Source organism: Thunnus thynnus, chromosome 22 (assembly GCF_963924715.1).
Source record: "Thunnus thynnus chromosome 22, fThuThy2.1, whole genome shotgun sequence".
Classification (NCBI taxonomy): Eukaryota; Metazoa; Chordata; class Actinopteri; order Scombriformes; family Scombridae; genus Thunnus; species Thunnus thynnus.
Window position 1 is genome coordinate 27,040,801 of NC_089538.1, and position 15,040 is coordinate 27,055,840.

At 40.7% G+C, this 15,040-nt stretch overlaps 1 protein-coding gene across 1 annotated transcript in view; it reads left to right on the plus strand.

Moving 5' to 3' along the window:
* LOC137174250 (eukaryotic translation initiation factor 4E type 2-like) overlaps positions 1-15,040 on the plus strand; it is a 33,101-nt gene that overhangs the window by 15,177 nt on the left and 2,884 nt on the right. The window contains exon 6 of the mRNA XM_067579428.1: positions 8,128-8,297. Within this exon, the coding sequence (XP_067435529.1) occupies positions 8,128-8,297 (170 nt within the window). The remainder of the gene's footprint in view (positions 1-8,127; positions 8,298-15,040) is intronic.

Consider the following 15,040-nt stretch of genomic DNA (forward strand, 5'->3'; position numbering starts at 1 on the left):
TCCTCAACAGTTCACCTCGGTCCTCCTCAGTCCTCAACAGTTCACCTCGGTCCTCCTCAGTCCTCCTCAGTTCACCTCGGTCCTCCTCAGTCCTCCTCGGTTCTCCTCGGTCCTCCTCAGTCCTCCTCGGTTCTCCTCAGTCCTCCTCAGTTCACCTCGGTCCTCCTCAGTCCTCCTCGGTTCTCCTCAGTCCTCCTCAGTTCACCTCGGTCCTCCTCAGTCCTCCTCAGTTCACCTCGGTCCTCCTCAGTCCTCCTCAGTCCTCCTCAGTTCACCTCGGTCCTCCTCAGTCCTCCTCAGTCCTCCTCAGTCCTCCTCAGTCCTCCTCGGTTCTCCTCAGTCCTCCTCAGTCCTCCTCGGTTCTCCTCAGTCCTCCTCAGTTCACCTCAGTCCTCCTCAGTCCTCCTCAGTCCTCCTCAGTCCTCCTCGGTTCTCCTCAGTCCTCCTCAGTCCTCCTCAGTCCTCCTCGGTCCTCCTCGGTCCTCCTCGGTTCTCCTCAGTCCTCCTCAGTCCTCCTCAGTCCTCCTCAGTTCTCCTCGGTTCTCAGAGAGGTAGGTGCCCCCCCACCCCACGCCCCGCATGGCTCCACCTCCCACCGCCCTGCAAATAAGACTTTACCCGGACTTACGACTGCCTCCACCGCCACCGCAGTCAAGGACCAGAACAACAGCAGTAATAATAATAATAATAATAATAATAATAATAATGGTGTAATTGATAATATCTGGAATAACAATAGTAGTGATAATAATAATAATTGTATAATTCATAGTATCTGGCATAAATGACTGTATTAGTGATAGCAATCATAATAATAATAATAATAATAATAGTGTAATTGATAATATCTGGAATAACAATAGTAGTGATAATAATAATAATTGTATAATTCATAGTATCTGGCATAAATGACTGTATTAGTGATAGCAATAATAATAATAATAATAATAATAATAATGATTAAGATATTTAGTTTCTAAACAACAATAATTAGCCTATACATGTTGGTGATATAATAATATATAATATATGTGTATAACTGGGATGAGGGAGGGAAAGTCAAACAAAGAAATAAAAACAAAAACAAAACACAAGGCTGGAAAGGAAAAGTGAATTAAATTAAAAAATAATAATAATAAAATAAGTAAAATAAATAAGAATTAGTCTGTTATTGGTCTGGTATGTGGTCTGATATGTGGTCTGATATGTGGTCTGATATGTGGTCATGTATGTGGTTCTGGTTTTGGTTATTGATTTGACTGGATTCTGGGTGTAGTTTTAGGTGATTAATGAATGTGGTCCATGTTTCCTCAAAGGCTGATTTATTGTTTGTTTTGCAAGCTGTTATTTTTTCTATTGAGATGTGTTCTGAGACTAGATTGGTCCGGTGAGTGATACGGCAGGAATGTTTGGATTTCCAGTTCTGAAATATTATTTTCTTGGCGATAGTTAGAGAAATCAATAACGGGTTTTTGTGTTTAGTTGGGATTGTGATATGTGTCAAGTCTCCCAGCAAGCAGAGCGATGGGGATGCTGAGATCCTGCAGCCCAAGATACTCGATAGTTTTTCTGTGACTGTTATCCAAAATGAAAGAACTGGCTGGTAAAACCAAGTGGCCTGAAAATAATCATCTATGTGACCCAAGGTGCATTGTGAACAGATATCTGTATCAATCAATCCCATTTTAAACATTTTTCCTTGAGTGATGTGTATTCTGTGGATGGTTTTATATTGTATTAGTTGTAATTTGTATTGGTTGTCATGGAGAAGATGTTTTTATTGATTTGTATCCAGAAATCGGGGTTGGGAGATAGAGCCAGAGGTTGGGAGTGTTATGGAGGTGTCTGACACTGAAAGAAGTTTATAAATTTTTGAAATTATTCTTTTGGGGTTTGTAATTTTAAAGATTTCTTCGCTTAATTTGGAAGGTTGTAATGTGTTATTGGATATGTTGATTTTAGGTTTAATAATGGATTTTAGTTGTTGGTATTGGAGGAACTGGTCTCTCCCAACCCCATACCTCTGGATAAGTGTATTGAATGATATGAACTGGTTGTTTTCAAATAAGTGGTGGAGGTGAGTGATTCAGTGTGTTGTACAGTTGGAAGTCCGGATTGTGCCAGATCAGGGTGAACCTACATGGTGCCAGTGATGATTTGGTGATTTTGTGGGCTTTCCACCAGGCTGTCAGAGTTGAGGAGATTGTGATGTTCTTGTAGTAATCTTGTTTCTTGATTGATTGTGGTAGGAATGGGATGTCTGTAAGTGAGGTGGTTTTACATTGATTTTGTTCTATCTGTAACCATGGTGTACTGGGATTATCTTTATGGATCCATTTGAGTAAATATTGTAGTCGATTTGATAAGAAGTAATGAAGGAAGTTTGGTGCTTCTAGGCCGCCCTGTGATTTTGTGCTCTGTAAGGTTGAAAGTGAGATTCTTGGTTTTTTATTTTTCCAGTAGAATTGAGTTGTTAAAGAGTTTAAAGTTTGAAACCAGTTGTCAGTGGGAGTAATGGGAAGTAATGAAAATAGGTAGTTGATTTGTGGAAGGGTTTTCATTTTAACTGTTTCAATGCGTCCAATCAGAGTAAGTAGTAACTTGGTCCAGCGTTTAAAATCATCTTCTATGTTTTTCAGCAGAGGGGTGTAGTTGAGGTTAAACAACTCTGACAGCCTGGAGGAAATATTAATGCCTAAGTATTTGATATTACCAGTGTGGACTGGGAGAGAGGGATCTCCCAGACATTTACAGTCAAAGGTAGAATAGTGGATTTGTTCCAGTTTATTTTATAGTGTGAGGAGAAGTTGTTGATTATTTTGAATGTTTCTTGTAATGATGTAAAAGGATCTTGTAGGTGTAATAATAAATCATCTGCATATAAGCTAAGCTTATGTTCTGAATTAGTATATTTATTTGATTTTATTGTTTCGTCGTATGGCTGTGGCGAGTGGTTCAATGAAAACTGCAAATAGAGATGGAGAGAGTGGACATCCTTGTCTGGTTCCCTGGTGGAGTGTGAAGCTTGGTGAAGTGATCCCGTTTGTGATAACTGTGGCTCCAGGTGAAGTGTATAGTGTTTTAATCCAGTGATCCTGTTTGTGGTAACTGTGGCTCCAGGTGAAGTGTATAGTGTTTTAATCCAGTGATCCTGTTTGTGGTAACTGTGGCTCCAGGTGAAGTGTATAGTGTTTTAATCCAGTGATCCTGTTTGTGGTAACTGTGGCTCCAGGTGAAGTGTATAGTGTTTTAATCCAGTGGATGAATGACTCTCCGAAGCCAAACCTGTGGAGGATGGAAAATAGAAAAGTCCAGTTTACTCTGTCGAATGCTTTTTCTGCGTCCAGTGATACAGTTACGGTTTTGTTGTGTTTTTGCTGAGATGTATTGATCAAATTAAAAAGTCTACGGATATTGTCTGAAGCGTGTCTATTGATGAAGCCTGTCTGGTCGGGATGGATTATAAGTGGAAAGACTGTTTCTATTCTGGTTGCCAATGTTTTTGTTATGATTTTGAGGTCTGTGTTAATTAGTGATAGGGGGCAATAACTGGAGGGGTGGGTTGGGTCCTTATTGGGTTTTAAGAGTAATGTCATTACGGCGGTGTTCATGTGGGTGGGTATAATGGAGGTAGTTTTAATTTCTGTAGTTACTCTGAAGAATAGTGGTGATAATATGTTCCAGAAATGTTTGTAGGATTCTGCAGGAAAACCGTCTGGTCCAGGTGATTTATTGTTTGGCATTTTGAGCAGAGCTTTATGGCTGAGTGGTGAATCTAAAAGGCTAAATCTGATGGTACGGTTGGTCCAGATTACTTAAAAAAGTGTCTATTTCTGTTTGACTGGGTTTGTGATTTGAGGAGTAAAGGTTGCTATAAAATTTATGAAATATATTATTGATTATTGAATTGAGTATAGATGGGATTATTGCTTTTTCTTTTTTCAGTTGTAATAGATTAGCCAAATATTTACTTGATTTATTATTGTACTGAAAGTTTTCATGTTTGAGCTGTTGGATAATGAATTGTGTTTTCTTGTATATGATGCTTTCCAATTGAGTTTTAAGTTGAGCTAATTCATTTTGTTTTTGTTCACAGGGATTGCTGGTTAGTTGGTGTGTTAGGTGTTTGATTTTTGTCTCTAAGCTAGTTTCTTGTTCCTGTTGCTGTCGTTTCTTATGTGATGAATATGAAATGATTTTTCCTCATTATATTGATAATGATATTGATGACTGTTCTTCCTGTTTCCCATAAGAGTGATGCTGAGATCTCTGGAGAGTCATTCATCTCCAGAAAGGATTCCCACTCTTTCTGAATGAATGTGATGAAATCTGGATCCTCCAGGAGTGATGTATTGAAACGCCATCTTGTGGGAGACTTGATATGTGTTTGAGTTTTTATTGATAAGGAAACTGGAGCGTGATCACTGATTATGATGGGATGGATTGTGTTTCCTTGGATGTGCTGGGAGAGTGAATTACTTACAAGAAAGAAGTCAATTCTGGAGGAAGACTGATGGAGAGAGGAACAATATGAATACTGTCTGGATGTTTTTCATTCTCCAACTATCGCCAAGTCCAAGTTCCTTCATGTATTGTTTAATAACTTCAGTTGAGTGCCAGGTTCTTGTGTTGCTCGGTGTGCTAGAGCCGTCGGTTGTAGGATTGATAACAGTATTGAAATCTCCGGCTATTATGATGTTTGCTGAATTGTATAGTAAGGAGAAAAAATGATGGAAAAAGGAAGGGTCATCATTGTTAGTGAATGTGAATGTTGTCTGATTAATAGATGCATTAACAATGATGAATCTTCCTTGTGGGTCAGTAATGGATGAGTTATGGATGAATGGGATGTTTTTATTGACTAAGATGGAAACTCCTCTTTGTTTTGTGTTGAGTGTGGATGAGAATATTTTATCAAATTGTTTGAGTCTAATATATTATAATTCAGAGTTTGTAAGGTGGGTTTCTTGCATAAAGCATATATCAGCCTTGCAGAGTGTCTGCATGGTTATGTGTTTGGTTTATCTTGTTTTGAATGAAGCATAAAGAAGAAGCCAGTGAAGGAGGGGAGGGGGAGGAGGGTGGTTGCTATAACTGCCTTAGACTGTCTAGACATAACGGTGAATGGTGACAATAACATAACATGAACATTAACACACACACACACACACACAAACGCACACAAAAAATGTAAATTACGAGAGAGAGGTAGATTTTTTAACTCCTCTGTAAGGTAACGCAGGCGGTTTCCTTATTACAGAGGAGCGAGGTCGGGAGTGAGGCTTTCGGTCAGATAATCAGGGTTTTTATAGTTAGATGTTTGAGTCTATTATTGTATTTTCAGAGGAGCCATGGTGTGATTTTGGAGTTGTGAAATAATTGTCCGTCGTTATACAGTTTGTCCACTATGATTGATGCACGTCTGTTGTTTTGTCTGTTTTCTTTGAGAATGGGCTACAGTACTTTCCGGCGTTTGTTTATTTCATGTGGATATTGTTCGTTGAGTCCAAATGATGTTCCTTTGAGTTCCCTTCCTCTGCTTCTGACCAGTTCTTTTTGTTTGAAGTGTTGGGCCGGGGTCCTTTGGTTGATGGTTGTCCGAGGCGGTGTACTCTGTGGAAAGTGATGTTTTGTAGTGTCGGGGGGGGGGGGGGGGGGGGGATTTTCAGTTGAGTTTTCATGAAGTTTTTTATGAGGTTTTCTGGGTTGTCGGGTGTTTGTTCGGAGATGCCAGAGAAGATGAGATTGTCGCGCATAGAACGGGTTTGTAAATCCAACATAGTTTCTTTCAGATCGGCATGTGTTTCTTGGAGATGGCATGTATTTGTTCGTCGAGAGTTTTAACGGTGGTTTGTAAGTCCTGGTTGGTTTTTTGTAGTGTGACCATGTTGTGGTGGGCAAACTCCAGGTTATTGCGTATGTCTTTAATCTCTTCGTGTAGTGATACTAATAAGTCCAGTTTTTTGTTTATGCTTGCTAGCACACTAACCTCGACTTTGGTGGTTTGTAGATCGTCTGTGTCCGTTGATGAGTCTGTCTTTCGTCTTTTGGTGCTGGGTTTGGCTGAGTCTGGCTCCATGTTGATCTGCCGGTTGTAGTAGTCGTCGATGAATGCTTCGAGATCTGTTATGTCCTCCACTGTAAAGATGTCCTGGTCCGGGTTGGTGGTGACAGATGATCGGTGAATGTAATTTGAATCAGAAGGTGTTTAAATCTTTTGTAAATCCTGTAAAGTTAACGTTTACTCAGTTCATTCAGCAACAGGTCGCCGCCATGTTAGATCTCGCCTCCGATGTCCGACTATCGCGGTGTTTGCACTCACACCGCCATCCGTCCTCGAACTTGTGTGTTTGTGTGCTTGTGTGTTTCCTATATGACCTTAAATGCATTCACATCTTACATTCAGCTGTTTGTCTTCTGTGAAAACCAGCTCCTGCCTCGTTACTACACGAGGGAAAACATCATGGAGTTTGTCACTATTCAACGACTGCTCATGTTTACATTCTCTTTTGTAGTGAAACAAAATAAAACAAATAAACAACAAATAAAACCATTTCTTCACTCTAACATAAACATCTCTGATTGGTTTATGGTATTCATAAGATAAAGAACATGACAAAAATTAATGCAGTGATCTAAAAAAGTAACGTGATATGGACGTTTACACTTGGCTAATTGCTAGCTTACTATGCTAACTAACTATGCTAACTTAGCACATCAACTCACCAGAGATTCACGGATTAATCCCAAAAGCAGGTACATTCACGTCAAAATAATCCTCCGGCCTCGCTGCCAACAACACAGTAAAAAGGAAATTAAACCCAAAGTGTCTCAACAAAAACCTCCTGGAGTTTATGGAAGCTCATAAATATTTCCCTCCAGATGTTTCTCTCAGCAGCGCTCGCGTGTCGTCTCTTTCTCCGTTATTTTGCTTCTTGCTCTACACACAATACAGTCTGAAACACTAGCGCTGCACGGTGCTGGAGCTCCCTCTAGTGACCAGCGGTCAGTACTACCAGTACTACAGTAACACTAGTATTACTACCAGTACTACAGTAACACTAGCGCTGCACGGTGCTGGAGCTCCCTTTAGTGACCAGCGGTCAGTACTACCAGTACTACAGTAACACTAGTATTACTACCAGTACTACAGTAACACTAGCACTGCACGGTGCTGGAGCTCCCTCTAGTGACCAGCGGTCAGTACTACCAGTACTACAGTAACACTAGCACTGCACGGTGCTGGAGCTCCCTCTAGTGACCAGCGGTCAGTACTACCAGTACTACAGTAACACTAGCGCTGCACGGTGCTGGAGCTCCCTCTAGTGACCAGCGGTCAGTACTACCAATACTACAGTAACACTAATATTACTACCAGTACTACAGTAACATTATAACTGTACTGTTACTACCAGTACTACAGTAATACTAGCGCTGCACGGTGCTGGAGCTCCCTCTAGTGACCAGCGGTCAGTACTACCAGTACTACAGTAATACTAGTATTACTACCAGTACTACAGTAACACTAGCGCTGCACGGTGCTGGAGCTCCCTCTAGTGACCAGCGGTCAGTACTACCAGTACTACAGTAATACTAGTATTACTACCAGTATTACAGTAACACTAGTATTACTACCAATACTACAGTAAAACTTGCTGTTTTACTACTATCAATACTAAAGTAACACTTACTGTACTGTTACCACCAATAATACAGTAACACTATAGTATTACTACCACTACTACAGTAACACTATGCCTTCTATTACTACTGATACTGCAGTAACTCTAAACACATTTTATTAGTACTTGTACTACAGTAACACTATATGTGTTCTATTACTATTGATATTACAGTAACACTACAACTGTACTGTTACTACCAATACTACAGTAACATTATGTGTACTGTTAATACCAATACTACTGTAACACTAACTGTACCATAAGTACTGATACTACAGTAACACTATAATTGTACTATCAATACTGTAGTAACACTTACTCCTCTATTACTGCCAATACTTCAGTGCCACTATAACTGCACTGTTACTACTGTACTGGTATTACTAATACTACAGTAATTGTACATCTAAGGGTTTTGTCTGTGTACCTGTCTCTCTGTCAGGAGGACATCCTGTCGATCTGGAACCGGACGTCCAGCGATCAGACGACGACATCCAGAATCAGAGACACTCTGAGACGAGTCCTGAACCTCCCAGCCAACACCATCATGGAGTACAAGACCCACAACGATAGCCTCAGGTACTACTACTACTACTGTATACTACTACTACAGCAGTACTACACCATCATGGAGTACAAGACACATAACGATAGCCTCAGGTACTACTACTACTACTACTACTGTATACTACTACTACAGCAGTATTACACCATCATGGAGTACAAGACACATAACGATAGCCTCAGGTACTACTACTACTACTACTACTGTATACTACTACTACAGCAGTATTACACCATCATGGAGTACAAGACACATAACGATAGCCTCAGGTACTACTACTACTACTACTACTGTATACTACTACTACAGCAGTATTACACCATCATGGAGTACAAGACACACAACGATAGCCTCAGGTACTACTACTACTGTATACTACTACTACAGCAGTACTACACCATCATGGAGTACAAGACACACAACGATAGCCTCAGGTACTACTACTACTACTACTACTGTATACTACTACTACAGCAGTATTACACCATCATGGAGTACAAGACACATAACGATAGCCTCAGGTACTACTACTACTACTACTACTGTATACTACTACTACAGCAGTATTACACCATCATGGAGTACAAGACCCACAACGATAGCCTCAGGTACTACTACTACTACTGTATACTACTACTACAGCAGTACTACACCATCATGGAGTACAAGACACATAACGATAGCCTCAGGTACTACTACTACTACTGTATACTACTACTACAGCAGTACTACACCATCATGGAGTACAAGACACACAACGATAGCCTCAGGTACTACTACTACTACTACTGTATACTACTACGACAGCAGTACTACACCATCATGGAGTACAAGACACACAACGATAGCCTCAGGTACTACTACTACTACTACTACTGTATACTACTACTACAGCAGTACTACACCATCATGGAGTACAAGACACACAACGATAGCCTCAGTTACTACTACTACTACTGTATACTACTACTACAGCAGTACTACACCATCATGGAGTACAAGACACACAACGATAGCCTCAGGTACTACTACTACTACTACTGTATACTACTACTACAGCAGTACTACACCATCATGGAGTACAAGACACACAACGATAGCCTCAGGTACTACTACTACTACTACTACTGTATACTACTACTACAGCAGTACTACACCATCATGGAGTACAAGACACACAACGATAGCCTCAGGTACTACTACTACTACTACTACTGTATACTACTACTACAGCAGTACTACACCATCATGGAGTACAAGACACACAACGATAGCCTCAGGTACTACTACTACTACTACTGTATACTACTACTACAGCAGTATTACACCATCATGGAGTACAAGACACATAACGATAGCCTCAGGTACTACTACTACTACTACTACTGTATACTACTACTACAGCAGTATTACACCATCATGGAGTACAAGACACATAACGATAGCCTCAGGTACTACTACTACTACTGTATACTACTACTACAGCAGTACTACACCATCATGGAGTACAAGACACACAACGATAGCCTCAGGTACTACTACTACTACTACTGTATACTACTACTACAGCAGTACTACACCATCATGGAGTACAAGACACACAACGATAGCCTCAGGTACTACTACTACTACTACTACTGTATACTACTACTACAGCAGTACTACACCACCATGGAGTACAAGACACACAACGATAGCCTCAGGTACTACTACTACTACTGTATACTACTACTACAGCAGTACTACACCATCATGGAGTACAAGACACACAACGATAGCCTCAGTTACTACTACTACTACTGTATACTACTACTACAGCAGTACTACACCATCATGGAGTACAAGACACACAACGATAGCCTCAGGTACTACTACTACTACTACTGTATACTACTACTACAGCAGTACTACACCATCATGGAGTACAAGACACACAACGATAGCCTCAGGTACTACTACTACTACTACTACTGTATACTACTACTACAGCAGTACTACACCATCATGGAGTACAAGACACACAACGATAGCCTCAGGTACTACTACTACTACTACTACTGTATACTACTACTACAGCAGTACTACACCATCATGGAGTACAAGACACACAACGATAGCCTCAGGTACTACTACTACTACTACTGTATACTACTACTACAGCAGTACTACACCATCATGGAGTACAAGACACACAACGATAGCCTCAGGTACTACTACTACTACTACTACTGTATACTACTACTACAGCAGTATTACACCATCATGGAGTACAAGACACATAACGATAGCCTCAGGTACTACTACTACTACTGTATACTACTACTACAGCAGTACTACACCATCATGGAGTACAAGACACACAACGATAGCCTCAGGTACTACTACTACTACTACTGTATACTACTACTACAGCAGTACTACACCATCATGGAGTACAAGACACACAACGATAGCCTCAGGTACTACTACTACTACTGTATACTACTACTACAGCAGTACTACACCATCATGGAGTACAAGACACACAACGATAGCCTCAGGTACTACTACTACTACTACTACTGTATACTACTACTACAGCAGTATTACACCATCATGGAGTACAAGACACACAATGATAGCCTCAGGTACTACTACTACTACTGTATACTACTACTACAGCAGTACTACACCATCATGGAGTACAAGACACACAACGATAGCCTCAGGTACTACTACTACTACTACTACTGTATACTACTACTACAGCAGTACTACACCATCATGGAGTACAAGACACACAACGATAGCCTCAGGTACTACTACTACTACTGTATACTACTACTACAGCAGTACTACACCATCATGGAGTACAAGACACACAACGATAGCCTCAGGTACTACTACTACTACTACTACTGTATACTACTACTACAGCAGTATTACACCATCATGGAGTACAAGACACACAATGATAGCCTCAGGTACTACTACTACTACTGTATACTACTACTACAGCAGTACTACACCATCATGGAGTACAAGACACACAACGATAGCCTCAGGTACTACTACTACTACTGTATACTACTACTACAGCAGTACTACACCATCATGGAGTACAAGACACACAACGATAGCCTCAGGTACTACTACTACTACTGTATACTACTACTACAGCAGTACTACACCATCATGGAGTACAAGACACACAACGATAGCCTCAGGTACTACTACTACTACTGTATACTACTACTACAGCAGTACTACACCATCATGGAGTACAAGACACACAACGATAGCCTCAGGTACTACTACTACTACTGTATACTACTACTACAGCAGTACTACACCATCATGGAGTACAAGACACACAACGATAGCCTCAGGTACTACTACTACTACTGTATACTACTACTACAGCAGTACTACACCATCATGGAGTACAAGACACACAACGATAGCCTCAGGTACTACTACTACTACTGTATACTACTACTACAGCAGTACTACACCATCATGGAGTACAAGACACACAACGATAGCCTCAGGTACTACTACTACTACTGTATACTACTACTACAGCAGTACTACACCATCATGGAGTACAAGACACACAACGATAGCCTCAGGTACTACTACTACTACTACTGTATACTACTACTACAGCAGTACTACACCATCATGGAGTACAAGACACACAACGATAGCCTCAGGTACTACTACTACTACTGTATACTACTACTACAGCAGTACTACACCATCATGGAGTACAAGACATACAACGATAGCCTCAGGTACTACTACTACTACTACTGTATACTACTACTACAGCAGTACTACACCATCATGGAGTACAAGACACACAACGATAGCCTCAGGTACTACTACTACTACTACTACTGTATACTACTACTACAGCAGTACTACACCATCATGGAGTACAAGACACACAACGATAGCCTCAGGTACTACTACTACTACTACTACTGTATACTACTACTATAGCAGTACTACACCATCATGGAGTACAAGACACACAACGATAGCCTCAGGTACTACTACTACTACTACTGTATACTACTACTACAGCAGTACTACACCATCATGGAGTACAAGACCCACAACGATAGCCTCAGGTACTACTACTACTACTGTATACTACTACTACAGCGGTACTACACCATCATGGAGTACAAGACACACAACGATAGCCTCAGGTAATACTACTACTACTGTATACTACTACTACAGCAGTACTACACCATCATGGAGTACAAGACACACAACGATAGCCTCAGGTACTACTACTACTACTGTATACTACTACTACAGCAGTACTACACCATCATGGAGTACAAGACACACAATGATAGCCTCAGGTACTACTACTACTACTACTGTATACTACTACTACAGCAGTACTACACCATCATGGAGTACAAGACACACAACGATAGCCTCAGGTACTACTACTACTACTACTACAGCAGTACTACACCATCATGGGGTACAAGACACACAACGATAGCCTCAGGTACTACTACTACTACTACTGTATACTACTACTACAGCGGTACTACACCATCATGGAGTACAAGACACACAACGATAGCCTCAGGTACTACTACTACTACTACTGTATACTACTACTACAGCAGTATTACACCATCATGGAGTACAAGACACACAACGATAGCCTCAGGTACTACTACTACTACTACTGTATACTACTACTACAGCAGTACTACACCATCATGGAGTACAAGACACACAACGATAGCCTCAGGTACTACTACTACTACTACTGTATACTACTACTACAGCAGTATTACACCATCATGGAGTACAAGACACACAACGATAGCCTCAGGTACTACTACTACTACTGTATACTACTACTACAGCAGTACTACACCATCATGGAGTACAAGACACACAACGATAGCCTCAGGTACTACTACTACTGTATACTACTACTACAGCAGTACTACACCATCATGGAGTACAAGACACACAACGATAGCCTCAGGTACTACTACTATTACTACTACTGTATACTACTACTACAGCAGTACTACACCATCATGGAGTACAAGACACACAACGATAGCCTCAGGTACTACTACTACTACTACTGTATACTACTACTACAGCAGTACTACACCATCATGGAGTACAAGACACACAACGATAGCCTCAGGTACTACTACTACTACTACTGTATACTACTACTACAGCAGTACTACACCATCATGGAGTACAAGACACACAACGATAGCCTCAGGTACTACTACTACTACTACTACTACTGTATACTACTACTACAGCAGTACTACACCATCATGGAGTACAAGACACACAACGATAGCCTCAGGTACTACTACTACTACTACTACTGTATACTACTACTACAGCAGTATTACACCATCATGGAGTACAAGACACACAACGATAGCCTCAGGTACTACTACTATTACTGTATACTACTACTACAGCAGTACTACACCATCATGGAGTACAAGACACACAACGATAGCCTCAGGTACTACTACTACTACTGTATACTACTACTACAGTAGTACTACACCATCATGGAGTACAAGACATACAACGATAGCCTCAGGTACTACTACTACTACTACTGTATACTACTACTACAGCAGTACTACACCATCATGGAGTACAAGACACACAACGATAGCCTCAGGTACTACTACTACTACTACTACTGTATACTACTACTACAGCAGTACTACACCATCATGGAGTACAAGACACATAACGATAGCCTCAGGTACTACTACTACTACTGTATACTACTACTACAGCGGTACTACACCATCATGGAGTACAAGACACACAACGATAGCCTCAGGTACTACTACTACTACTACTACTGTATACTACTACTACAGCGGTACTACACCATCATGGAGTACAAGACACACAACGATAGTCTCAGGTACTACTACTACTACTGTATACTACTACTACAGTAGTACTACACCATCATGGAGTACAAGACATACAACGATAGCCTCAGGTACTACTACTACTACTACTACTGTATACTACTACTACAGCAGTATTACACCATCATGGAGTACAAGACACACAACGATAGCCTCAGGTACTACTACTACTACTACTACTGTATACTACTACTACAGCAGTATTACACCATCATGGAGTACAAGACACATAACGATAGCCTCAGGTACTACTACTACTACTACTACTGTATACTACTACTACAGCAGTATTACACCATCATGGAGTACAAGACACACAACGATAGCCTCAGGTACTACTACTACTACTACTACTGTATACTACTACTACAGCAGTATTACACCATCATGGAGTACAAGACACATAACGATAGCCTCAGGTACTACTACTACTACTGTATACTACTACTACAGCAGTACTACACCATCATGGAGTACAAGACACACAACGATAGCCTCAGGTACTACTACTACTACTGTATACTACTACTACAGCAGTACTACACCATCATGGAGTACAAGACACACAACGATAGCCTCAGGTACTACTACTACTACTGTATACTACTACTACAGCAGTACTACACCATCATGGAGTACAAGACATACAACGATAGCCTCAGGTACTACTACTACTACTACTGTATACTACTACTACAGCAGTACTACACCATCATGGAGTACAAGACCCACAACGATAGCCTCAGTTACTACTACTACTACTGTATACTACTACTACAGCAGTACTACACCATCATGGAGTACAAGACACACAACGATAGCCTCAGGTACTACTA